General features: G+C 39.1%; 2 protein-coding genes across 3 annotated transcripts; one reads left to right on the top strand and one right to left on the bottom strand.

The window, feature by feature from the left end:
* The first annotated feature begins 368 nt into the window (after window positions 1-368).
* LOC128734295 (uncharacterized) lies at window positions 369-12,848 on the top strand. Of its 2 annotated transcripts, XM_053828403.1 has the most exons (8): window positions 369-511; window positions 4,114-4,523; window positions 9,538-9,827; window positions 9,891-10,222; window positions 10,464-10,586; window positions 10,655-10,779; window positions 10,844-11,161; window positions 11,442-12,848. In XM_053828403.1, exons 2-8 carry the CDS (start codon window positions 4,394-4,396, stop codon window positions 11,555-11,557), a joined length of 1,434 nt encoding a protein of 477 aa, XP_053684378.1. In that variant the 5' UTR covers window positions 369-511; window positions 4,114-4,393; the 3' UTR covers window positions 11,558-12,848. The 2 variants fall into 2 exon arrangements, with proteins under 2 accessions (XP_053684378.1, XP_053684377.1); XM_053828402.1 differs by lacking the exon at window positions 369-511 and having other exon boundaries at window positions 3,922-4,523.
* A 4,789-nt stretch (window positions 12,849-17,637) lies between these two features.
* LOC128736239 (spermine oxidase-like) lies at window positions 17,638-19,286 on the bottom strand. The gene is made up of 3 exons (XM_053830719.1): window positions 18,590-19,286; window positions 17,958-18,520; window positions 17,638-17,899 (listed from the first exon to the last, which is right to left on the bottom strand). The coding sequence occupies exons 1-3, from the start codon at window positions 19,193-19,195 to the stop codon at window positions 17,638-17,640; spliced, it is 1,431 nt and encodes a 476-aa protein (XP_053686694.1). The 5' UTR covers window positions 19,196-19,286.
* Window positions 19,287-27,588: the final 8,302 nt, after the last annotated feature.

The raw sequence follows: 27,588 nt of genomic DNA, 5'->3' as shown, positions 1-27,588 counted from the left end.
TTTATTCGGGATAATATGTGACAATCCATAGCAGTCCAACATTGGCAAACATACCCTATATCGATGTGAAGTAGTAGAGGTGTGGAACAACGTACCGTTTGTTTGTGTTAGCAGCGCAAATAATGTAAACAGCAAGGGTGACGTCAATCTCGCCCTATTCTTCTACGGGCATAAAAAAGCATAAACATTGTGCCGTATAACGATGACACTAACACACCTATGCTTTTTAGCATATTACGAACACAAACATGCCGCATTTGCCGTACCTAAGTAATAGTGTACATAGCACGCACACAGCTAATGTTTCGAATGAAGAAAGCTAACTTTTGACATTTTGTAAGATGCACAACAGCGACAGCGTCCATAAATAAACATATCTCGAGTTTGTTCCGGAAAAAGATGCGGGAAAATTTATGTGTCTAGTTTTCGTGTTATGTTGCAGGACTTGGTGGTTGTTTGAAAATAAACTGTAGGTAAATACACTAAGTGGTACAGGCTCCATCAATTGTAGGTAGGTACATAGCAGATTATTATTTTTCGCCATTACCAGTGCCATTAGGCTTAAGTTCGCCGTGTTCTTTATATACAGTTTTTTCGTTCTGTTTAAAATTTACAATGTTTATATTTCAATTAGTATTAATAAACAAACTGTGTCTAGAATTACAAATAGATAAAATATGCCCGATTAAACAGTATATATCAATTGTTGCCAATCAAAAGCTTACCATGAAAAGCTACAAAAATGACAGCTAGAATGTTGACTACGCGCGCTCGTAGTTATGCTAAAATTTAATGTCTAACTTGTAAAATGCAAAACAAAAATGTTCATTTCGGTTTACGTCGAATTGCCTAATAATTTAAAACCATTAAAATCAACCAGTAACCAATTTGAAAATGTATGTTATGTTTTATGTTACCAGCTTCTGTTGCTGTACGTGGTGTTATACCTGTTATACCCGGTATATGTATAGAATTGATAGCACACTGTCAGGTTCAAAACTCATACAGCAGCCAGAACACTCTCAGCAGTAGTAAAGTGTTTAAGAACTTCAATTTACATGAAAATATAACAAAAGTTAGTAAAAAACATGTTTCCCATGGGTATTACCATCCCAGTAGATCAATCGCTTCGGCAATTTGCACTTTATTATCAGAATACATTACAAAGTTATGGATGTTTGCTTGCTAAACGAGTATTTTTCTCCTGATAGTGCAACTATTTCAACTTACTAATCTCCATATTGGTTATTAAAGATTTCAATTTAACTGTCCAATTTAATTGTCTAAAATTTAACAGGATACCAGCATATTTATATCGGAGCAAAAGATGGCAAATCAATTTTCATCAAATCTGTTTAAATCATTTGTCCATAAAAAAAACTGAGATAGCTATAAACTACCACTATGGTACTATTTCATTGAATTTACCAGCGCAGCGGGGTGAAATTAGGTGATTTGGTTAAATCGTAAAGTAGTTTTCATTAAAAATACTCGGAGTATGAGAGTGTTACTCTGAGTATTTCTAGTTTTTACTTACACCTAACATGGTTCGCTGTAAACTATTTTAAAATGTTTTGTGAGAATTCTATTTTAAAATATCGTTGAAAAATAAGGGCATAGCAGTGTTGAGCGTATCCAATTTCTGAAACATCTGTACGAATGAATCTTCGACAGCTATGTGGAAATATGTTTGAATAAACAGCACTTCTACCCATTCTGTACAAAATACAGATGGCCTATTATAAATAAAAATGTCAGCATGTTTGCCAAGTGAATAGCAAATAATGACTTCTGCAAGGCGGCGCCTCTACGGAAAATAGTTTAAGAAACCTATTAGCATCATATGCCACCAAAGAGAAATCACTATTCGACATGACACTGCTACAAAATTTTGGTAAGTTATTAATCAGCGGATTTAATTTCTCAGCTATAGTACTACAATAATTACTTTCATTGCATTTTTATTTTCCAGCCGTGTAGCAATTAAAACGGGTATCAAATAGTTTCGCTAAAGAAATCTGCTAAAAGGCCGAATGAATAAAAGAGTTAGAGCAAATGCTCCCATATGATTTAAACGGGAAAAGCAAAGCAAACTGTTTTATTCATATCGCCCAATAAGAATCTTCGCTGGAAACTCAGCACTCAGACCTCACGACAAAGACATGTTAAAGTGACTTTAGTAGAAGCAACAGTATCCAACGCGCTCAAAAGAATTGCCAATCATATGATCATATCAGTAGGTCGTGAGCGGAGTGAGCAATGTTGGCAAGTAATCCTACATGCTGCTGTAGCCTCGTATCCTATCGGAAATTCATTAAGAGGGCTCATCATCTGTTCGAAAGTTACTTGTTTATTTGTATAAAAATATCAACATGCATTATGACCCTAATGACACGTGCTAATGATGGTGCTAATTCAAGGTTTGCAGCGTTGTTCATTGCAAGGCAGCTGAATGGGGTAGTTTCAAAGCAATCGCCGAAAAGCGAAATGGATGAATTTGCGATTTGATCAACTCCATTTTGATGGTAGAGCTCCAAACTGGAGCGCATTGTTCAAAATTGAAGCGTACTGGTGACAGTATAGAGCTTTGAGACAATAGATGTAGTAATTCTAGCCAAAGCGCATGATAAGACCTAAGTTTCTGGAGGCCTTGTCAACAATAAATGCCATGCGTGGTCTAAAATCATGCTTAGAGCCGGGCGGTCGTCCCAAGCCTTTGACGTTTGTTAGCATCGAAGATGAATTTTTGGAAGTTTTGGAGAATGCGATAACTTGCAAATTTTCAGAGTTCAGCAGCATGTGGTTAACTAAACACCATTTCGCAAAAATCGATTACTACTCCTGGAGAATCACGGCATAGAACGGATTATCTACTTTTGCATACAGGATGTTTCTGTATTTTTACTTGTAGTTATCGCTTAATTTCGAGCATTCTATAATTGGTGATAAATTGATTTACTTTAAAAATACATAAAACATTAAATCAACACCTGAACGAGTCTCTTTTATTATTTCCCGTACCTTCCTATCCAGCTTTTCACGAGCCATAATGGCGGACGCGTTCGTAATATTTGAACAGCATTTTTGACATTTCCCTAATACATCGCACGTTTTCTTTCCGTACATTCCTTTAGTTTTACCGTGAACGCGCGGAAAGAAAACGTGCGATGTATTAGGGAAATGCCCAAAATGCTGTTTAAATATTACGAACGCGTCCGCCATTATGGCTCGTAAAAAGCTGGATAAGATAATTCAGTAGTTTCGTAGTTTTATCGTAATATAAACTATCGAAACATGTTAAAAAATTTGTAAATTCAATTTTGCTTTTTTTGTCATTATCTATCGTAACAAATGGTTCTGTACAATGCCGTTAAATAGTTTTAAATAATCCCGCTGTGAATAATAATCAAGTAGTGCGTATGATTGATCTGAGCTCTTCTTTATTCCACAATCCATCATGATTAAGATTTATAATTATTTCGAATCAGCTTATCAGTATTGCAAAAGCACGTTCTGCTTTTTTTGAGTCAACTTAAAAATTGGCTTTTTTTGAGAGTGAACAATACGTTAAAAAACTAATCAAATAACTATCAAATAGATTTCTAAATATTTTTATTGCTATTCTATATACCTAATATTTATCTTTTTTATTTTCTGTATAAATTCTGTGCTCTTTACCTATCTACGCATTTACTTTTTGACGTGTATGACGGTAAACACAGAGCATAAAACGAGAAAACATAAACATTCACACATCGCTACACGCAGGCTGCAACTAACCAACACAACGAGAAAATGAATTTCGAAAAAGCTCTCGCAGTATGTAAGAGGGTCGCCATTTTGTTTCCAAACGCTTCGGTTCGGTTGCCGTCGAGTTTTACCGCGGACGCTGCCTGTCATTCTGACAGTTTATGTTGCGCTGTGTGGATGCTATTTTGTTGTTCGCCTCTGGTCCAGTTCGTCACATTTTTGACAGCTCCCCTGCCATTGAGTGGAATAAGCATAATTTTTTCAAAGCGATTTATCTCGGTTTAAAGCTAGTGCATTTTGTGTGAAAAACATTTGCAACGGTTGTTTGTCATAAAAGGAGTACAAGTTTGATATTTTCGACAGGAATAATTGTGAAGCCTTGCTGGTAGCTGGCGCTGAAATACCTACTCTCCGCAGGCAGGAGTAGCGAGACTCGAAGTGGTGAAAACTCGGGAACAGTGCGTGTGCAGTGTAGCAGGCGATCTCAGCAAGCCCTGATTGAGTTTTCGGTCGGCACTAGGCAAAAAGAAAAACTTCAACAAAGTGGTGCGCTTTTTCTTCCACGATTGCTACAAAAGGCATCAAAATTGAGGAAATAGAGGAAATCGTGGAGACCGAGGAGGTCATCCTCTCTCCAGATGAAATGCAACATGAAGAATACGAAATTACTTCTGTTCCGATAGAAACAACTCAAACTGTCAAACGCACCGACATCCGTGACTTGGCTCGAGAAGCCAATTATCAAGCAAAGTTGCTGCAACAGGAAAATGATGGTAAGTACGCTTGCCAAAATTATACCTTGGTATTACTCGCTCTTTATTCGTAAACAAAAATATACCAACATCTATTGCATAATTTGTCAGATAATTCAAATCGGGATTTACACTTTTTTATATCTTGTCTGTCAAATGTCAAGATAGTTGATTTTTGGATAATCGTAAAGTCTCGTTTCCAGTGTTTTCATGACTGAAATTAAATGTCGAGTCAAAATTATGCATTTATGTAAGCTAAAAAACCATGTAAAACGTTTGAAAACATTGTATCATGGTGTAGAAACTTCGGAATAATTTTACATTCCGATTGGTTTATTGTGACATGATTTTCCAACATGGCGACGCTGCAAATGTTGATTTATTTTTACATTTGATGCAATGGAAATTTTCGCGTCTCACTGTTAATGAGACGGAATTTGAAGTGAAGTGTGCAGTATAAATAGTCAGATTTATTATTTAAACATGTGTTCAATTAGTTCGTATAGAAATGAACCCATGAAATTGGTTTTACATATTAAAAAATGGATCGCTCGGATCAGCAGAGCTCCAATGCAAGCTGTCATATTGTGCTTCAATTTTGTGTTGAAAAGTAAGTGTTGCCAGAGCTACCGGTATCGGAAACAAGCCTTGCATGTAAAAAACAAACACCGCTATTCTATTCCGACATTTGCCCCTATTTAGACTACTTGATTTACGCGATTTTCACAGTCGAATCTTCTCGCACACGATTTCGCTCAAATAAAATGTAGTGAAAAAGAAGGGAAAGAAGGAAAAAGAAGTCAAACTCATTAGTAGATCAAACTAAAAGCCACTCTAGTGTCAGATTAACAGTGCAAGGGTGCAAGTGTCATAAAAGGGGCAATATATTTCAAACGGATTGGTATTTCGAACGAAATTTCCGCCAGCAAATCCAAATGGGCAAAACATCTCGTTCGAAACAAGTCGAACGAAATAAAGATTCGTTCGAAATACAGAATAGGGGTGAAAGTCTTACATGTTAAGGTTAATTTCTCGGGTACTTTTTCATTTCGACGTATCTGACAATGGGGGATTCTCTTCGTGTCCCCTTTCTTCCGCTTTTTAGCTTTGCACGAATCGGTTGCCGGAGTCACTAGCTAGCTACCTATTCGAAAATTTTTCTTTTCAATGCTTTAGTTTCGCCGCAAAAAGCGCAAGCGAGGAGACACGAAGAGAATCTCTCATTGTCCATTGTCATATATGTCGAAATGAAAAAGTACCCAAGATTTTAGAATTGATGCTATCCCGAATCCTTTTATAAATTTCAAAAATCATTTTATTAAAGACTATTTTAGCAGTAATTGAAAGAAAGTTTATATATTAGTTTTCGTTAATCTTTATTGAGTCAATTTTCCCTTTTATACTTGTGAACAAAATGAATCTAGAACAAAATAATTGACCTCAATATTTTCCTGTGATATAAAAGTATATAAATTAGCTTCTTTCAATTTATGGTAGAAAGTTATGGTGGACTACAATAAGTTTGATGGTTTGGTTATCTTTTCTGACGATTTATAGTTTTATTGTTTTTACTGTATTTTGTGTCCTACTGTTACGATAATTTTTAGTTGTTGTAATTGTAATTGTAATTTATTAGAGACTAGCTGACCCGACAAACTTCGTATTGCCACAAATTAACCTGTGTTGTACATAAATCATGAATCTCGGATGATCTTTATCACTTCTCGAGTTTTGCAAGTCCCCCAGTGGGCGGCGCTTCCGACGGCGGGTCACCGGCAACACTCGCGACCGGCTCGTCCTGAATGATCTAGTGTTACTATAGATAGTTTTTGTGGTCTTGTTATTGATTAATGTTTTATGGAAGAGTCTCGAATTTCTCGAGTTGGATTAGTTTTTGAGTTTCGCCAAAATTTCTGTTTTATTTGTATGAGAGTCCATATCCCCCTACCACAGGGGTGAGAGGTCTCTAACTATCATAAAATAAATTCAAGACTCAAAAATCTCCTACATGCTAAATTTGGTTCCATTTGCTTGATTAGTACTCAAATTATAAGGAAATTTGTATTTCATTTGTATGGAAGCCCACCCTCTTAAAAGGGAAAGGGGTCGTAATACACCACAGAAAAAAAATTCTGCCATCTAAAACTCTCACATGCCAAATTTGGTTCCATTTACTTGATTAGTTCTAAAGTTATGAGCAAATTTGTATTTCGTTTGAATGGGAGCCCCCCCCCCCTCCTAAAAAGGTAAGAAGTCCTAATTCATCATGGGAAAAATGGTTGCCTCCAAAAACACCCACATGCCAAATGTTGTTCTATTTGCTTGATTAGTTCTCGAGTTAGGAGGAAATTTGTATTTCATTTGTACAGGAGCCCCCCCTCTTAGAGTGGGGAGGGGTCCTAATTCACCGTAGAAAATTTTCCTGCCCTCGAAAACCTTCACATGCCAAAGTTGGTTCCATTTGCTTGATTAGTTCTCGAGTTATGGGGAAATTTGTATTTCATTTGTATTGGAGCCCCCCCTCCTAATGTGGGAAGAGGTCCTAATTCATCACAGAAAAAATTCTTGCCTCCAAAAACACCTCATGCCAAATTTGGTTCCATTTGCTGGATTAGTTCTCGAGTTATGAGGAAATTTGTATCTCGTTTGTACAGGACCCCCCCTCCTAAAGTGGGGAGGGGTCCCAATTCATCATTGAAAAAAAAATTGTCTCCAAAAACACACACATGCCAAATTTGGTTCAATTCGCTTGATTAGTTCTCGAGTTATGAGGAAATTTGTATTTCATTTGTACAGGAGCCCCTCCTCTTAAAGTGGGGAGGGGTCCTAATTCACCATAGAAAATTTTCTTGCTCTCGAAAACCTTCACATGCCAAATTTGGTTGCATTTGCTTGATTAGTTCTCGAGTTATGAGGAAATTTGTATGGAAGTCCCCCCTCTTAAAGGGGAGAGGAGTTATAATTCCTCTTATAAAGAGGGGAGGGGTCTCAATTCACCATAGAATAAATTCTTGTCACCAAAAAAAACACCCACATGCCAAATGTTGTTCTATTTGCTTGATTAGTTCTCGAGTTAGGAGGAAATTTGTATTTCATTTGTACAGGAGCCCCCCCTCTTAGAGTGGGGAGGGGTCCTAATTCACCGTAGAAAATTTTCTTGCCCTCGAAAACCTTCACATGCCAAATTTGGTTGCATTTGCTTGATTAGTTCTCGAGTTATGAGGAAATTTGTATGGAAGTCCCCCCTCTTAAAGGGGAGAGGAGTTATAATTCCTCTTATAAAGAGGGGAGGGGTCTCAATTCACCATAGAATAAATTCTTGTCACCGAAAACACCCACATGCCAAATTTGGTTCTATTTGCTTGATTAGTTCTCGAGTTATGAGGAAATTTGTATTTCATTTGTATAGGAGCCCCCCCTCCTAAAGTGGGGAGAGGTTCTTATTCATCATAGAAAACATTCTTGCCTCCAAAAACACCTACATGCCAAATTTGGTTCCATTTGCTGGATTAGCTCTCGAGTTATAAGGAAATTTGTATTTCGTTTGTATAGGAGCCCCCCCCCCTCTTAAAGTGGGGAGGGGTCCCAATTCATCATAGAAAAAAATTTTGTCTTCAAAAACACACACATGCCAAATTTGGTTCCATTTGCTTGATTAGTTCTCGAGTTATGAGGAAATTGGTATTTCATTTGTACAGGAGCCCCCCCTCTTAAAGTGAGGAGGGGTCCTAATTCAACATAGAAAATTTTCTTGCCCTCGAAAACCTTCATATGCCAAATTTGGTTCCATTTGCTTGATTAGTTCTCGAGTTATGAGGAAATTGGTATGGAAACCCCCCCTCTTAAAGGGGAGAGGAGTTATAATTCCCCTTATAAAGAGGGGAGGGGTCTCAAATTACCCTAGAATAAATTCTTGTCACCGAAAACACCCACATGCCAAATTTGATTCTATTTGCTTAATTAGTTCTCGAATTATGCAGAAATTTGTGTTTCATTTGTATGGGAGCCCCCCCTCTTAGTGGGGGGAGGGGTCTCTAACCATCACTAAAACCTTTCCTGGTCCTAAAAACCTCTACATGCAAATTTTCACGCCGATTGGTTCAGTAGTTTTTGATTCTATAAGGAACACAAAACAGACAGACAGACAGACAGACAGACAGACAGACAGACAGACAGACAGACAGACAGACAGACAGACAGACAGACAGAAATCCTTCTTTATAGGTATAGATACGTTAACCACTTAGTTTAGAACTTTGTTCAGGGTCAAGGATTTAATTTTAGTGGTTATTTTTTTCCGGATGTCAAAAGTATTGAATTTTTAATCAAACTAACATTTTTAAAATCTGTAATAATTTTTTTTGGCATTATCGGAAACACTGGAAACATGGGAAAGATCAAGAAAGCCGAACTGACAGAAATGACTGACGTTTCTACCTCCGCATCGAGTTTCGTATCAACCAATATTATCGCACACGAAGCTTCGTATTTGGATGTATGCGTTTGCAGCTACGTGCGCAGCATTTTCGTTCCGATGTTTTTCTTCGTCTCCTTTCCGCTGACATTTACCGCTCGTATCTATTTATATGATTTGCAGTGTGCACACTCACACAGCTATACATAACGATAATATTGCTGCCATTGCTGCTGTCAAGCTCATAAAATTTTACAACTTTCGGAGTTCGACGAAAGCTTTTATGCTTTCGGTGACAGTTCGATTGTAAAAGCAGCTCTGTTCGACATAAAATGCTGCAGCATATATTTTGTTTTGATGTCAAAATGGGCACATCCGATTGTGGCATCGTTTTATGGACAAAATACTGTCATTGCATGAACATAACAAATTTAAAGCTAATTATCATATGTTTACAAATAATATATCTTATGCTTTAATTTTTAAACCATAGTTTTCTAAAAAACAAATTTTTACGTCCTGGCTGTAAATGCTATCTTTGCGGGGTTCGGTTACCGTATATTGACCAGTTTAAAATTTTTAAAAGCGCCTAAATATGTCCTCCTCTACGTGTGATTCTAGCTCAAGAGCTCAATTTTCAACCGGCGTCAAGCGCAGATGATACGGAAGGCTCCGACCAAGAGCATACTATGGGCGAGCACAACTTTAGTACTGAGCATGAGGGCGATTCGCTTAAAATGGAAGGCATTAGTCCGAATGAACTTTCGGCTATTCGCAAGCGGCGGGGCAACTTGCCTAAACATTCGGTGAAGATATTAAAACGCTGGTTGTACGAGCATCGGTACAACGCTTATCCTAGCGATGCGGAAAAGGTAACGCTTTCCCAGGAAGCGAATCTGACCGTACTTCAGGTGAGACTTTGTGGTTCGCAAGTTTAATAACTGTCTAAAAGTTTTCATTTTTGATTGAACTAGGTTTGCAATTGGTTTATTAACGCTAGGCGCAGGATTTTGCCGGAAATGATAAGGCGCGAGGGCCATGATCCTTTGCATTACACCATTTCACGACGGGGAAAGAAATTGAATAATCAACTGGCCACTATGCACGCTCCCAACCCGATGTCGATGAGTCTCGCGTCTGAAGTTATTGTGGGTGCCACCGAGGAAATCATCGAGGAAGAGGAAGTCATTGAGGAGGGTGTACCTAACATAATTACTTCCAGCATAGGCCAGCAGTATGTGCAGACACCTAGTGGACTGGTCAAAGTGGAGGAAGATGTAGATTTCGAAGACCATATTATTTATCGGTAAGTTGTTGCTTAAATCAAGATGATAATATTTATTAAATTAATCGAAATGTATAAGTTATTCCTATAATATTCATTGCTACCGAGCACAAAATCCTGTTTTTGAAAATGTCCCCAAGAAAACTCGCAAATATCGAAAACGCAAGAATACTCAAGTCTTTGTCAAGAAACCCAAGAGGTTATGATTTAGCATTTTTACAAACGTTTTACTAATATCTGGGTCATTACAACCTTCTTACAGGTCGGACGAAAGCAATATCGAATACGAATACCCTGAGGAAGAAGAAGAACTTCAAACTGAACAAACAGAATGGGACGGCATTATTCGATACGCGAACGATAAGGATGATGAAATTCCGGAAGAGTAAGTATTCTTAGGTAAAATACCTTCATTCAAAAGTATAACAAGTTATCTTTGTTTACAAATTAAAGAATAACGGAAGAAGAAGTAATTGCATCTGATAGTCCTGTGAATGAATATTTCACCACCAGTCACACCAATGCCACCACCCATCAGTCACAATTGTCCCAAACGCAGAGCACAGCCAACACAACCGGTACGTAATGTTATTAGAAAAGTCTCTAATAAGATTGCCAAACATGGTCCTTTATATTTTCCAGTTCCCTTCGGTCTTTCCCGAGTTCAAATTGTCACCAGCTCGGCCAATTCCGCATCAAACCCAATAGTAGCAACCGTTAAACCAAGTACTGCTACAATAATCACGACACCTATCCAGGTGGCAAAAGGGACAACAGTAAAAAAGCTATTCACCACACCCGTGCTGGAAACGAACGCCAAAACATCAACTCCGACGACGACGGTGACGGCCGTATTGACGCCAGCCAATTCGAACATCAATAATAATAACAATAATAGCAGCAGCAATAACAACACTCAAAATAACTCGCAACACACCACGACAGCCGTCAAAGTTAAAGGTAAGTTTTAACGAGAATAACTTAACACCGGAAAGCAACTCTTTAGCAATTGTGTCAAAGGGTTCTTCTAAAAAAGGAAGTTCGCAGATTTGTAATAAAAATTAGTACTTTGAAAAGGATAGATTCAGAGTACCCAAACAAAATTATTCAGACAAGGAGTTTAAATGACAAAATTCAATGGTAATAAAATGCGATCTTCGAAGATTGTTCTTTATCCAACAATACCTAGATCGACAAAATTCTCACATCAAATGACCCATTTAATCGCTATTTTCCGCAGGTGTGATTCGTGACGACAAAGATCAGTTTAAATGTCTCTACCTGCTGGTGGAAACGGCCGTCGCTGTGCGCCAGCGAGAAAAGGAGCAGGACGACGTACACGTACTCGGCAATTAGGAGGACGGTAAGCAAATAAATGTTGGACCACCTTCGTCTGTCACAAAAACAAACAAAAAAGGGCGCAACTCTTCTCCCTCTCGCTATACAAACAACCGCAACGGTAAAGCAACAAAGCACCCACAACAGGATGTGGTTGAAGCAAAAAACTAGTGGAAAATTCGTTATTTTTTTTCTATAAACTTGCTATAGAAAACGAAGAAAAAAACCTTGAAGAGAATTTTATTACACTATGTAGGAGCAGATTTAAGATAGGTGATAATATGAAGTAAATTGCGTTCGTCGAGGAAATCATGAAACACAGATACACCCCAGCATATAATTCAGAAGGTAAATCCTGTAAATACATAAACTTACTTTGAACCACAGCACTTGCGAAAATGCGAAAAAGGATCATACATGATGTGAAGAAATTACTATTAATGATTAAAATTATTACTACTAGTTTGTAAGACAGCAGAGAGCACACAGAAGGCAAATGAGTAAATTCAATTAATTTGAAAACTTTTTAAAACAACAGTTCCGTTACTCAATTTAGTTCTATTATTTGCAACACCACAGTACGCAGTGACAACTTTTATAAGTCTAGAATGAAGTTAAAGGCAATAACTTTGAATGCTAACGTTGTCGAAAATGTGTGTATTTTTCCTTATTGAACAAACTTAAAAACCGAACGACGAAAGTAAGACCTGGAGGGATTCTAATAGCCGTGCGATATCGCTGGAATCGTATGAGATGGAAAAAAACATGGTTTAGATAGATAATAATGGTTTTGCGTCGTGTGGGGAAATTCATGCTAAGTCTCTTCCATTAGCTACTTCAGTGGCGTTACATTTTACATTCGTGTTCGTGGACCTGGTGTTTTGTTTTCATTTATGTATTCATATATTACTAGCGCATATTTCTAGGGAAAACAGTTTGACATAAAAAAGCGATAATTATACAGTGTTAGGCATTGGCTTGTTTTTAGTTGTTGAACAATTTGATGATGAAACCCTGAACGAGCGAACGAACGGGTGCGTACTGTGCAAAACCTAAGACCATCCTTACGCCATCAATCAGTCATGTAAATGTATATTATTCTAGAACATCAGGCCAAACCAGCTTTTGAGATCTTTCTGTGCTTTCTACATTCACGATTTTTTTTTTACGTTCGACTTGATTTACTTATTTATCGTCATTTGATAAACTCTGTCAAAATCTAAAAAAGAATTTTGGTTCAGTTGAAAAAGAAACTCTCATAATTAAGTACGTTTTATAAATAAATGTAAAAAACTCTATTATATAGAAATAATCAAAAACACTTTAAATAAAAAAATATGGAAACTATTGAAACGAAACAATGGTTTGCATCAGAAACATATTTCACACTCCACGGATGACTCAGCGCAAATCTGATTTATTTTCAATTGTTGAATAGACATACTGTGATTCTGGTTTCATTTGCTTCGACGGCAGCTGCTAGTCTTCGTTGACTAATAAACTCAAACCCGGGCGATAACCAATTTGTTCGAATGCATAACCATATCCTTATCATCGGTAGTGGCGTTAATAGGCCGTACGAATTAAACAGTTTGCAACTGGCGAACCCCTTCCTTTCATGTATTTTGTCTTCGACGTAGGTATTTTTGCCCAATCCTTCTATACTCCGTTTTCCGTCTGTCGTAGATTGTCTCCGGCCGTCGCCAGACTCCTGGCCATAATATCAAAGTTATCTGCAAAGTCTAGGAGTTGACTGCCCTTAGTAAAAATTGTGCCTCTCGTTTCGATGCCCGCTCGTAGAAATCCTCCTTAAACAGCATGTGGATAAGCCATCAACTTGTCTCAACCCTCGCCGAGGCTCGAAAGATCAGTCGCGCCAGTTTGTCCGGAACAATCGACTGTATCGTATGCTGCTTTGAAATCAATAAAGATGTGATGCATGGGCTCGTTGTACTTCGGTCATTAAGCCCACCTGGTAATTCCCTACCAAATTTTGCGCTATCGGTGGCAGCCGACGTAACAGGATCCGGGAGAGTACCTAGGCGGCGTTAACCAGCGTTATGCCACGATAGTTGCAGCGGTGAAGCCGGTCCCTTTTTTTAGATGGGACAAACCATTCCTTCCATCCATTGCTCCGGTAGCTTCTCCTCCCAAATCTCGGAAATAACCCAGTGTTGAGCCTTTGCCAGCATTTCTCGGCCATGTTTATGAAGCTCTACCGGTAGGCGGTCCTTACTAGCGGCTTTGTTGGTCTTCAACAACCCGAGTTCTCGTTTGACTTCTTGGAAATCAGATTACTATATTCCATGGGCACTCCTAGGTGAACTTCCGTTCCACCTCCTTCTGCAACTTCCCCATTGAGGTGTTCATCGAAGCACTTCTTCCATCGTTCGACCACCTCGTGCTTGTTTTTGATTACTCTTCACTCTCTAGTGTGGATGGTCGATATTCTGCCACAACCGTTTTCCATGTTTGAAGCACCTAACTCCTTGGTAAAAGACAGGGATAGTGGTAGAAGACAGTATTCGCGCGTAGTTCTGGGTAGATTGCGGGTTATCTAGCTGCCTAATATTTAGCCGAGAAGAACGACTTTGACGGGTCTAGGATACCGTTGACAGTTTTAAGCGTACATATACTGCTACTAGGTGATGGTCAGAGTCAACATCCGCACCCCGTAAGGAACGTAAGTTCGTGATGTTAGAGAAGAACCGGCCATCTATGAGAACGTGATCAATCTGGTTCATTGTACGTTGGTCATGTGATATTCAGGTAGCTTTGCGGATATCTTTGCGAGGGAGAAATGTGCTTCGATGATCACCGGGCCTCGGGAAGCTGTGAAGTTTATACATCGTTAGCCGATATCGTTCGTGTCGATGTGCAGGCTATGGAGTCCTATCACCGGAATGTACAGTTCTTTCCTACCGACCTGGGCGTTCACATCCTCGATGACGATCGTGATGTCCCATGAAGCGAATCTGTCGTTCATTGTCTCATGTTGAAGGCTTCCTTCTAATCGTCAGGTCTGCCTTAGTACGGACAGTGCTCGTTGGTGATGTGATTGAAGAAAAAGTCCTTTATCTTCTGTAAATACATTGTCTTGTTGATCGCCTTCCTATGTATCACGCGATCCTGCTTACTGCTCAACATTACAAAGCCCATTCCCAGTTCGTTGATAGTGCCACTGTTCCGGTAAAATTGAGCCTTTCCGCCGCAGATCTTCCAAACCTTCTCTCCTTTGCGACAGATTTCCTGCTGAGTTTGCGGGGTTCAAGCTGTTTGAACAACACCCGGACGTCACCTGCGAAATTTAGCGATCTGTAGTTTCAAGTACCGAGTTTTCATTCGTCGCCTAAGTCGACGCCGAATATTTCGATTCGTATTTGCTTGAATGTTCGTAGTATGCTGCGTTTAGGTAGGTTGCCTTACTAGGGCTACGCTACCGAGTCTCGCGATGGTGTTGTCATCTTAGGTGTAGTGTCGTGATAACACATTTCTTGATTCAGCCGGCCGTTCCGGAACAAACACTGTCATGAGTCGCTTGATGTGTATTGCCACAATTCTGATAAACAGTGTATCCATTCGTATACGAATGTACCGTAGAACCTTTCCAGCATACCTCTTGTAGTGCTACAATGTCGAAATTGCGGCCCTCAATAAGAAAGAATACGGGTACTTCCCAGAAAATAGAGTGACTTACATTTCCGTGTTCCAAGCTTCCAATCATCCATCCATTTCGTTCCGATCAAACCATCAGTAGCCTAGTAGCCACCCCGGCTCAGCCTGTTTCAAGGAAGCAGTCGTCTCCATTCAACTCGATCGTGGGTCACTCGTCGGCAATTTCCCTGTCGCCTTAAAAGTTGTAACTCACTTTCAAGCTGGTCGAGCTATCTTGTAGGTTGAGCTCCCCCTGTTCCTGGTGCCGGTGCAGTTGTTGAGGAGAATTGTTTTCGTCGCACTGTCGTCTGTCATCCTTACGACTTGTCCTGCCCCCCGAAGCTTACTGACTTTCGCCAGATGACGATGGCAATTTCTCCAAACAGTGCCTGCAGCTCGTGATTCATACGTCTCCGCCACTCTCCGGTTTCAGTTTGTACATCCGCAGTACCTTCCGCTCGAACACGGCAATGGCGCGTATGTCCTCCGTGAGCAGTGTCACGGCTTCAAGTCCATAAAGAATTACTGTTCTTCGTATGGCGGCATATGCTTCTTGCGACGGACAAAATGGGCCTGAATTGCCGCTTAAATGTGCCGCATGATCTCCTTACTGGTGTTGTTTTCCGCGGTTACCAGCTATCCTAAATACAAGAACTCATCTGCCACTTCTAGTTCGTCGCCGTCAACAATTACCGTCCTTGGGAGGCATGCGTTTGTTTCCTTTGAGCCTCTTTCTTTCGTATATTTAGTCTTCGACGCACTTATATTTAGCCCAATCCTCCCAAACTCCGCTTTCGTCGGATTACCCCCTCAAGAGAGATGTTGAATAGCATACAAGATAAGCCGTCACCTTGTAGTAACTCTCGCCGTGTTTCAAAGGGGCTCGAAAGTATTCCCGAGATGCGCACGAAACATATCACTCGATCCAATGTAGCTCTGATCAGTTGCGTCAGTTTATCCGGAAAACCATGTTCGTGCATTATCCGCCATAGCTGGTCTCGTATGCTGCTTTGAAATCAATAAAGATGTGATGCGAGGGCAAGTAGTACTCCCGATATTTCTGCCAGATCTGTCGGATGATAAACATCTGGTCCGTAGTTGCGCGGGCCCCCATGAAACCCGCCTGATAATTCTATTAAAACCCTGTGCTATTGGTGACAGCCATTGTAACAGGATCATGATGAATTTTTTTAAAGTGCACCCCCTAGGCTCTCCAGGAAAATTTCCTAGCTACGCCAATGTCGGGCATGCTTGACACGGTTCTATTCACAAATTAAGAAACTAAACCTTATTCTTGTTACACGCAGGCATTTGGCACGCAACCCGAACTAATCGTCAAACATCAAGTGGAAGAAACACGAACCCATGAAAACCAACTTAAATTCACCCGAAAATATCCGAATGACGGAATGTTGTGCTTTTACACGGCAAACAGGTTAATTCATGGGCCATATTTTCAGTCACTTCACTTCACCTCAATTCTCTCACGCACCCTATTCTCATAGTCACACTCACCTCACCTCACTGGCCCCATTTGATTTGTACAGTCACCCAGGTGACTCTGAGAATCGAAAATTGTGCTCTCACCTAAAAAATTTAGATGAGGTGAGGTGTGAGAATAGGGCCCCAGATGAGCGAATCTCTTACAATTGTTATTGGCACAATCTGTGACGATAGAGTTCGTAAGATCGATGCAGAATTTTGGTGGTGAACGGCAGAGTTTAATTGTTTGATGAGCTTTCTCCCATAGTAAACCATCTTTTTATTTCATTTCTACTTGAATGAACTCGGGGATGTACCTGAAACTGCTGGAGGACGTTTTGATTAGTCATAGCACTAAAAATGCTCCAGCAAGATAATGCATCAATCCATGTTTCCAAGGAATCCAAGGTACGGTTTTCTAAGAGAAACATTCCACTACTTGATTGGCCAGTCATCATTCCTGATCGCATCCCAGTGAAGAACCTTTGGGGAGTCTTGACTGGGATTGTATACATACCAGTCTACAGTTTGACAGCATTTGCAGCCCTAAAGCAGGAATTAAGGAATGCTCCATCGTCCTTTTGAAAAAGTACCCGACAATTCTCGCACAACTTATCAAAAAGTCCAATGTAATAATGAGAGATGCTCTTCACCAAAATTATTCCATGCTGCTTTGTTCAGTTCTCGTTTCTTATCACTACAGGAAAATCCTTTAGGAATGCTAAGTATACGTGGCCAACACCGTGTAAATCTACCCAATCGTACCCAAACAAAACCCAACATAGACGCAGTAGCGATACAAAATCTGGATGCAGCGTATGAAACGTAAACACCGGAGTTTACACTGTTTTGATCGTTCCACCCTTTAGTAAAATTGAAAAAAATGGCAACTCAACGTTGAATGAAATACGAATTATGCTAAAAACATTCTTTTATTACTTTAGTTTGTTTTAGTCTACGTTCTATGGCGCTTGTTTCTCCTTCGAAGACTTTTCATACAAACTTGTCAAACGATCCGCTTCACGCCAGCCACTTTCGATAGCTCCGTGCACAGTACCATAATGTTTAGTATTTGTAGCTTCACCAGCGAAAAGTAGAACAGGTTTACCCAAACAATCGGTCAGAGGGACTGCAAGGTCAGCACAACCCGTCTTCAAGAGATCCGTCACTATTGAGCGGCTAGAATACGATCCACGGAAGTTGCGATCTGTAAACCATTGAGACCTACAAATAAAAAAGTTAACAGATGTCATGATTGTACAATTCAATATAAGCAGCATACCGAATCATTTTGACTGGTTTATCAATTTGTTTTCCTTTGAAATACTTTTTTAGCAAAAAGAGCATGCCATCGATGATAGCTTCATCACTAAGGAGTTCAGCTTGCCGACATTCTTTTCCCATCATCCAAGCGCCTAGCAGGTTTGGCTGCCGGTCAATTTTGAAAAATGACGAAACACCTTCTGTCCACGCATATTCCGACTTACTTAAACTTTCCAGATCATCCAGGCTCCACAGTAAACTGAAGGTGTTTCCAAGTTCAGTCCAAAATGGGACATCGAACTCCATGATAATCTTGTTGACCGTACCAAAATAAATCCCAGTGATGGCGTTTCGTTTGATTGACGGTAACTGTGGAGTGAACATGGTTAGCAAGTTCTCCTTTAAAACCCCTAGCGACGTTGTAACGACGACGTGATCTGCATCGTATTGACTGCCATCGGAGCAATAAACTGTAACTGGATAATCTGGTCCACGATTCCAAAGAATGTTTTTAACGCATTTATTGAATATAATGCTATTTTCTATTGGAATCGGTTCGCTTTTTTGGGATGGATGTCGTTTCTATAATGTTGAAAACAACGTAACCATTAATTGCATTCATATTAACAGTTGTTAGAATAAATTTCTTACCATTAATAAATCTAGAACGCTTTTATATCCTTTGCCCATCCAACTAAGGCCTTGATTACCTTCGCAGTCCTCTGCATCATCATTAACGGAATATTCATACCATGAATCTATTGCATTGTAACCTTTTTGATAATTGTGATAAAGCATTAAAAACTGTTGCACCAACTCCCTGTCAATATCTTTGTTTTTCTCTTCATTGATTGCTTTTGTGAAACGTTCAGTAAAAAAATCACCAAATGTTCCCCCGTACGTATCGAGATCTTCCGATTCAGCAATTTCATCAGCTAGCTTGAATAGCCGTGCACTCAACGTTTGATCAACTATATCTCCATTTGATTGCACTAGCACATAATTCGAATTGATTACTGATGATTCTAACAGTCCTAGTGGATTGGCTAATTCAAAAACTACATTTTGCTTTTCACCGTGGCACCACTGAGCACCTTTGTCGATTACGTTTTCTCCAAATGGAATGGTGTGGACGCGCCCGCCGATACGATCGGTTGCTTCCAGTATCTGCACATTCCGGAATCCGTTCTGGTACAAGCTAGTAGCGGCAGCAATTCCTGCCGATCCAGCTCCGATAATCACTATTTTAGCGGACATGTTAAACCTTGTCTACTCGACGTTCAGTAGCACAATAACTGAAATTAGAATAAGTTCCCGTCATAAATATATGTGCCTAAATCCAACACTAGCAAACGAACACTGATAACATAAAAATTAAAATTCAGATAAAATATTATTATCGTATCGATACAACTTCAAGTCTCTTGTCTACATATGAGTTCTAAGTTTCGCAACGTTCTTTTATTTTGCCTAAAAATATTTATTAATAGCCAATGTTTTACTTAACGCTACAGTAGGTATATGCGTGCTATAGGAAAGCTACTATGAATGAATACATGCAAACCAGTTGTTTAATTACCGCGGCGTGTAGCGGTAATCACTATGGAAACCACAACTTTTGTCGTTATTGCACAACGATATGTAACCAAAGTCACATATCCCAACAGAGAAACCATGATAATTTTAATCCAATCTAGGTATATTCAATTTCAATTCCGGTTATAATCTCATATTATAGCTTGGTTCGACCCATGCACATTACAGCATTGGACAAAAGGTAGGAGTCACAACAACTTGTTAAGCGTAACTACCAATAACCCCCCCCCCCCCCCTCCCTCACCATTCAACTCTTTCCCCTCCATTTTCAAAAAAAAACTTTTTATTACTTTCCTCTATCGTCCCATCATCAATTGTAGAACCAAAGTTTCAAAAAAATATTTTTTGTTGTTCCAGAGCTCTGGCTGAATATTTACGTAAATCAAAAATACATAGAGTAGGGCGGGGCACAAGTGCGATGTTTGAAGTTGTCATCCATTTTCGTGAGATATAAAGAAGGACAACAACATAATATATTTTATAATGATGCAGTAACTCAATGTCTTCACATTCAACTAGAAATCATCTGCGGTAATAGTGTTTTGCAAAATAAATTCTTCTTTCTTCTGATCAAGTGCAGATTCGCACTTTTACCCCACCAGCGGGGCAAAAGTTCGAATACCGCGGGGTAAAAGTTCGAAGCTAGAATCCATGAAATTAGCCAGGCAGTAGCTAACAAAACCATATTATCTTCAATCTGCGTTATGTTTTGGTAAGGAATATTCTCAATTTGCACCTTTTCTATTTTGCGCTGGTGTATTGCAGCCTCCGTTAGATCGAAACTTTTCCAAACCTTTGTTTTTTGTTTTATCAGCGGAAACACATTGTTTTTCTTCGGCCAACATCTGTAGAGCACACAGTTTTCTGCAGATCTTTCATTTCTAGTATCTGTAATATAGTGCCTAAAGCTGTATATAATTATTAGCTATACATTTTTGCCTCGTCCATGAATCGTACTTTTGCCCCGTCCGTGAATCGAACTTTTACCCCGCTAGGCGCTTGACGGGGTTAGATAGAATTACGGAAAAGTGAAATATATTTTGTAAATTAATTTCGCCGTATTTTTAAAACAGATATCTGAGTGATGTAAAACGCTGCTACAAATTTTCAACAAGTAATATCCTCCTGTTAATATCGTATTTGCCGTATAACGAAAAATTACATCAAAACCGCCCTAAAATAACATTTGCACATAACTCAGCAACTATGCTTCGTAAGCAACCAAAGTTTACGTTAGATTCAAGCTGTCAAAGTAGTCACCCATCCCTGCCAATGTAGACTCGGAATCTGCACCGATAAATCATTGAATCGCACTTTTACCTGCATCGCACTTTTACCCCTCCTTACTCTATCTCTTGTAGCAAGCAACATCAAGCAAACAGTTTCTTATGAAAACGTAAGTAAACTTTCATATAGCATATTAACAGATCGATTCATTGGTAAGGATCTAGAGGTAGTCCGTCTCCTGGTTTCTTTCCAGAATAAGAAGCAAAAAAAGAAAATGAGACAGAAGGAGAAAAACCGGAAAATAATACAAACAAAAATGTGTCAAGCGCTGGGCAAACCGAATAAAAAAAGAGGAACGAGGAACGCGCGAGACAAAAATGAAAGAAACTGGTATGAAAAAAAGAAAAACGAAAGACAATGCATGACAGAATGGGAGGCCAAACGGAACATAACAGGAGAAAAAAAGCGGGAAAGAACAAAATGGTACTGAAACGAGGAAACTTTACAGAAAAAATGAGAAACGGAAGTGAAAAGGAGAAAAATGAGAGAAAAGAAGCAAAAACCATACAGAAAGCAAAGAAAATGAGGATAAACTGCACAGAAAAGGAGAAAAACGGAACAAGAAAGAAGAAAATATGAAACAGAAGAGGGGAAAAAGAAAATGAGAAAATACGGGAGCAGCGAAATGTAGAAATGAGAACAGAAAATGAGGCAAAACTGGACAGAAAAGGAAAAGAAAACGGAAAGCAAAATGGATAAAACGGAAAAGAAAAATAGAACGTGACAGAAAAGGAGGAAAACCTAAACATAATAAGTGAAAGAACGGAATGAACGAAATTAAAGAACTGGAGAGAAAATACGAAAAAATTCCAAACGGGTTAAAATTTGACAAACATCGACAAAAATCAGGGTTCAGCATAAGGGCGAAAATAGAACAAGAAAAAAAGAGAAAAAAACATAAAGAAAAACAGCAGGCAGCAAAAAGGAAAAACGAGTGAGAAATGGAGGGAAAACGAGACAAGAAAGGGAATACAGAAAACAAGAGAAAAGGGAGAAAAAGAAAATCAATAGAATAAAAAAGAGCTCAAACGGAAAAAAGGAGAAAGATGGGAAAGAAAAGAAAAACAGGAAAACTGACTAAGCAAAAAAATAAAACGAAAGAGAAAAAGACGAAAAATGGTTGATACAAAAGGAGAATCGGAAAGGAAAGGAAAAAAACAGCCAATAAAAAATGAATGCGACAAAAAAAAGGAACAACGGGGCATCAAAAAGAGTACAAACGGAACAGACGAATACTAAAAATGGAAATGAAAGGGATAAAAGGGTTAGAAGAAGACGAAAACTGGAAAGAGAAGCGAAATGATGGAAACGGTGGAACACATGAGGAAAATCCGGATTAAAAAAAGAAAAACAACCGGGAAACGAAGAAAACCGAAATAGTGAAATAAGTAACAGAGGAAAAAAGAAAACAAGAAAAAAACCGACGAGAAAATTGATATCAAAAGCCAAGAAAACGGCACAGAGCAGGAGAACAAACGGAACAAGAGCAGTAAAACTGTGGAACTGGAAAAGAGAAAAACAACGGAACAGAAAACCAGTAAACCATGTGAGAGAATAAAAAAAGTAATGTTAATTCTAATTTCAAGCGTCTAATTTCGTGGCCATGTCCAGTTTAAAGTAAAACTTCAAGGTCAAATTAGCTTTATTTAAGTCTAATTTAATGTCCAATGTCAAGTTCAATTGCATGTCCGATTTTAAGCCGAATATCAGGTCTAATTTGTTTTTTAAATGAATCTTTTTTGGGAAATTTAATAATGTTAGGCTCAATTTCCAATTAAATTTAAGCTCTGGCCCAATTGCAAGCAGGTTTGATTTTGCTCATAGTAAGCATACAGAGACAAAGCAATCTGCTTCTCGACCGAGAGCATTTGCTCTCTGTTCAACCGTTTGCTTTCCCTCCGAATGATGCCTGAATACTGTTTTCTCCTATAACCACTCATCTTGCGCAGAAGGATCAGAAGGCTGAACTACATGCAGAACTAATCTTTTCTTCCCACACTGGAGGCAAAAAACTATTTACTTCATATCTCGAAGAGCATGTCGGACATGGAATTATATGAACTGAAACGATTCGCTCCGTGACCTTAAGAGAATTTATTTGGTAGGGTAAAGAACTAGTTTTAAGCAGTCTAAGCGGGTCACTGATTGTTTTACCTTATTACAAGCGATGGGTTGACTAAGTGGGGGATATCAGCATACCAATCTTCTTGCTATCTTTAGTTCTTCAAGCTGTTACCATTGGAAGACACTATTGTTGAGCTAAACTTTTGATTTTTCGCTTTAAAAGTTGGAGCGGTGGTACTAATTTTGAACACACCGAACTCATTTTCACCCGCAGGGTGCTGTTTTCAGCAATCCTGAAATCTAAATTTTTTTACGTCCCGTTAAAAAATCCCTCGAACTTTTCCCCCTATTCAGTAAGTTCGCGTTCCTATCCGCGACCTACTAATCGGCATCTGATGCGTAATCGGCATAGCGTATCGGCATATGCGTAAAATGCCATCTGTCTAAATTGTTTATCGGGGCATACATTCACCGCACCGTTCGGAAAACGGTATTCGTCGTCTCTTTTATTCTCTAGTGTTCTTATGGGAAACTGCGAGTTTGACGTCTCACTCGCTGTTCATAAGGATGGTGGGAGAACAAAAGAGGCAAACATAGAAGTGCACACGATCTAACTTTAGAACAGTGTTGTCAAAGCAAATAACATTGAAACACATCGTTGCTTCATTAAATCACTGAGAAAATCTTCGAAAATTATTGAAAAAGCTGTCTTTTGTGTTGTTTTTAATAAAGAAAAATTAATTATGAACATACATTTCTCTTAAAAGTATTGAACCACGTTTTCACCATTGGAGGTTTCAGTTAATTTCAAACTTAAAATTCTTATTTCCAGAACCGAAACAGTATCTTGGCAACACGATAGTTCATCAGTTGTGCTGCAGCTGCTGCTACTGGTGAACAGGTTCCATCAATTCAGAATTTTTTTTCAGTTTTGTTAGAAAATAATAAAACTTTCGGCTAGTGACAAAGCCTTAGATAATAGAAAAAAAGAGACTGAATAATATGGTATGTGACAATTGAGTGCTTGACTTTCAGAGTGGTTGTAATCAGTGCTGAAAATTTGATGAATTCGTTAGTAGCGAGGTGGCGATTGCTGAAGAGCAGCTGAAAAATGTACGTTTTTGGACAACAATTTTTAATTCATCATATTTCTTGTCGGAAACCCAGTAAATTGTGTTTGTGTGAACCAAATGTATGGTTAAGTGATTTGTGAAGATGATCCTATCAAAAGATTTTGAAAATATGAATAAAAAAGTGCATTTTCGGATCATTTATGTTCAACTGATTAAAATAGGTAACATTGCTTAACTCGTTCCTTACCCTAGTTCTTTGGCAGAAAAAGAAAGATGAAACAAAACAGATGCTCATTCGGGGGCAGTGCAAAGCAGCAAGGCACTGCAAACGCAAAAATCCGTCGCTTGTCGGAGAAGGTAGCATCCGACAGAGAGAGAGCAAATCGTTTCGTCTTCTGCGCTTTGCAAGTAAAACGCGGAGAATTGAGAATACTCTCAGAGTCCAGCAGGCGCCTGATTTCAAATACAATTTGAATTGCAATTTCAAGTCTAATTTCATATATAATTTCAAATCCAATTCCAAGTCTTATTTGATTCCAATCTATACCTGTCCGTATGTTCCTTGTAGACTTGGAAACTACTGAACCGGTTGGCGTGAAAATTTGTATGCAGGGGTTTCTGGGGCCAGGCAAGGTACTCGAGAACTAATCAAGCAAATGGAACCAAATTTGGCATGTGGGGGTTTTCGGAGGCAAGAATTTTTCACTATGATGAATTAGAACCCCTCCCCTGTTTAGGAATGAAATACTGATTTCACCATAACTCGAGAACTAATCAAGCAAATGAAACCAAATTTTACATCTGGGGGTTTTTGGAGGAAAAAAATCAGTGGGGTTGTGCACAAGACACGACCGCATATATAGGTGACGCAGGACTACGTAAGTCTCTTTGTAGTGATAGTAGCATGTATTCATGCTTGCAATCATTCGATTCTTCATGTATACATGCTATATGCAACATATATACATGCTACATGCGTTGTATGTAACATTTATCAAAGTAGTAACATTGCATACGTTCAATTCTCAAAAGATATGAAAACAATTTAACAAAATCAAGAACACAAACTATTGCTTTCCTGCTACCTTACTGAAATTAAAGATTGTTGTTATTACCCATGGTTCCCCACGTTGAAGGGATTTTACCAATTCAATCCTATTTTATCAACAGCACATCTGTGCAATACACTTCTAATGAAACGGTAAGCATGCGTATTCACGGGAAACTAGCAGTCATTGACTTTTCGTCGGAAAGCCCAATTTCGGAAGCAGCTTTTCGGGCCAAAAGGGGGATTGTGTTTATAAAAATGTATATACTGCATTCTTCTTGCCAATCTGAACACAGCGAATATATTTTCATAAACCGAATTTTTGTTTCAAACAAAAAAATTGCTTTTGAAATTGGCAGAATCGATGATGACTAATTTCACCTTCATACAGAGTCGTATTATAACCGAACACTACAGCTGTAGCACATTTTTCCAACACAGATATCAAATTCGCCGAGGTTTAATCGTCTCGCAGTAAAGAATTTGCGATCTGTTGGGACAATGAACTTGTGTCATTTTTTCTGGCACACTTCCCTAACACAGACATCAAATTGGACTAGGTTTGATCGCGTTCGTAAGAAATCTGTTGGCACGAGTGGGCTTTGTCACTCTTTCTGGCGTACTTCCCAAGCAAGGACTTCAAAATGGTCTAGGTTTAACCGCGGTGTTAAGAAATCTTGTTGAAATGAGGAAACTTGGTCACTTGTTTTGGCTAACTTCCCAAGCACAGATATCAAATTGGTATAGGTTTAGATCATCGCAAAGAATCTTCCAACCAATCACGAAGCGAGAATTCTGTTAAAACATAGGTTCATTATTTTCAATTTTTCAATAGTTCAACATCAAGAATCCATACTTTTCTTCATTTGGGTCAATTCTTAGAAGATTTTCCGATCGATTGGTGTAAGAATATTGAAAATCGATAGGAAAACCGCTGAGCTATTAGCGCTCAAAACCTTTCATTTTTCGTGACGCTCGCATTTTTCGATTTTTTGGAATGACACCCTATCTCAAAACTTGCCGTAAGACGTAGTCCTACGTCAAAACGTTGTAGAAAATTACCCATTGGGTTTTTTCTTTAAAATTTGGATTGAAGTAGTTTAGAGTGTATTGTTTACACTGTATTTTTATCGCTGTCAATTTTTCGAAAATTGAAAAAATGGCGTCAACCGAAAAGGAACGTCGTAAATTGATTTTGCGCAAGCATTTGGAACTCTCTCATCGGGACATCGGAAAACAACCCGGAATCGTGCAGTCAACGGGGAGTCGTGTGGTTAAACGTTACTACGAAACTCTGAGCATCGAACGGAAGGAGAAATGCGGTCAGAATGGATGTTCTATTAGTGATCAGGATCACACGCGTGTCGTGGAAGCGTTTAAGGAGAATCCCAATGCTTCGGTGTAGGGAAGTGGCCAAAAAGTTGAATTTGTCGAAGTATTTCGTTCAGAGAGTCAAGGAACAGGAGGGACTGCATACGTACGAAGTGTAGAAGGCTCCAAATCTTGACGAAAGGCCATATACGGTGAGAAGGTCACGGGCCCGGAAACTGTACACCCAGATGCTGACGAAGCCTCATCATGGATGATGATACTTACGTCAAGGCGGACTTCCGGGGCTACTGTTCTTCAGCGCCCCACACAAATTTGATGTTCCGGAGAAAGTAGCCGGAGGAGAAACTTTCAAAGTTTGCGAAGAAATACATGTTTGGCAAGCGATCTGCTCATGTGGCAAACGAAGTGCGCCGTTCGTGACTACCAGGACTATAAACGGGCAGATCTACCTCAAGGAGTGTCTGCTTCCTCTGTTGAAGCAACACGAGGGCCTCATGATCTTTGGCTGGATCTAGCTTCGTGCCACTATTCAAAGGATAGCCAACGGGGTTACTTTCGTACTCACCCAAGCAGTACATATTTGGCACTTTTAATTGCAGCAACTCATTTATGACTAAAATTAGTCACAAATCGGTTGCCACAACCGGTTTGTAACGACTATGCTACTAGGGCAAGGACATGAACCCCCAAATGCACCGGAATCAAGGCCTATCGAAAAATACTGGGCTATTATGAAGCAGGCACTATGGAAGCATTCCAAGAAGGTCAAATCTGAGGAAAACATGAAGAAAAAGTGGGTTTCCGTACAGAAAAAGCTGCAACCAGATGATGTACAGAACCTACAGTGTACAATGCAGTTGCGAGCGTACGGTTATAGTATTGAAGTTGAATGAAATAAATATGCCAATAGCTTTCTAATGGGTTATATTTTATTATCTGAAAAGGATCGGTCAATTAGGTAATTTTCTACAGCGTTTCTTCCGCGGCGCAATTTTATGTGGGACACCCTTTATCACCAAAAAACTAAGAAAATAAAAACAATTTAGTCAAAAAAAAGCCTAGTGATATCACAAGTAGGTATTCAAATGTATGACTTCATTATTAAGTCAACACAAACACACGAGATTAAAATTCTGTTATCTGTTAGAAAGCTGTTATATTTTTAAACTCCAATCGCACCGAAAAGAGGTTCATTCACTCATAGTATAAATAAAGCGTACGAAGCTAAAACTGTGCAATTTTCTGGCGAA

Source organism: Sabethes cyaneus, chromosome 2, assembly GCF_943734655.1.
Source record: "Sabethes cyaneus chromosome 2, idSabCyanKW18_F2, whole genome shotgun sequence".
NCBI classification, from domain to species: Eukaryota; Metazoa; Arthropoda; class Insecta; order Diptera; family Culicidae; genus Sabethes; species Sabethes cyaneus.
The sequence above is the reverse complement of the archived record's forward strand: the minus strand, read 5'-3'. Positions and strand labels throughout refer to the sequence as shown.

Bases quoted from the DNA above. Each gene is read 5' to 3' on its own strand.
- LOC128736239 (XM_053830719.1), bottom strand. From the start codon at position 19,195: ATGTCCGCTAAAATAGTGATTATCGGAGCTGGATCGGCAGGAATTGCT. The intron at 18,521-18,589 runs GTAAGAAATTTA...TCAACATTATAG, and splicing joins GCGTTCTAGATTTATTAATG to AAACGACATCCATCCCAAAA. The intron at 17,900-17,957 runs GTATGCTGCTTA...TTTTATTTGTAG, and splicing joins AAACCAGTCAAAATGATTCG to GTCTCAATGGTTTACAGATC.
- LOC128734295 (XM_053828403.1), top strand. From the start codon at position 4,394: ATGCAACATGAAGAATACGAAATTACTTCTGTTCCGATAGAAACAACT. The intron at 10,223-10,463 runs GTAAGTTGTTGC...ACCTTCTTACAG, and splicing joins GAAGACCATATTATTTATCG to GTCGGACGAAAGCAATATCG. The intron at 10,780-10,843 runs GTACGTAATGTT...TATATTTTCCAG, and splicing joins GAGCACAGCCAACACAACCG to TTCCCTTCGGTCTTTCCCGA.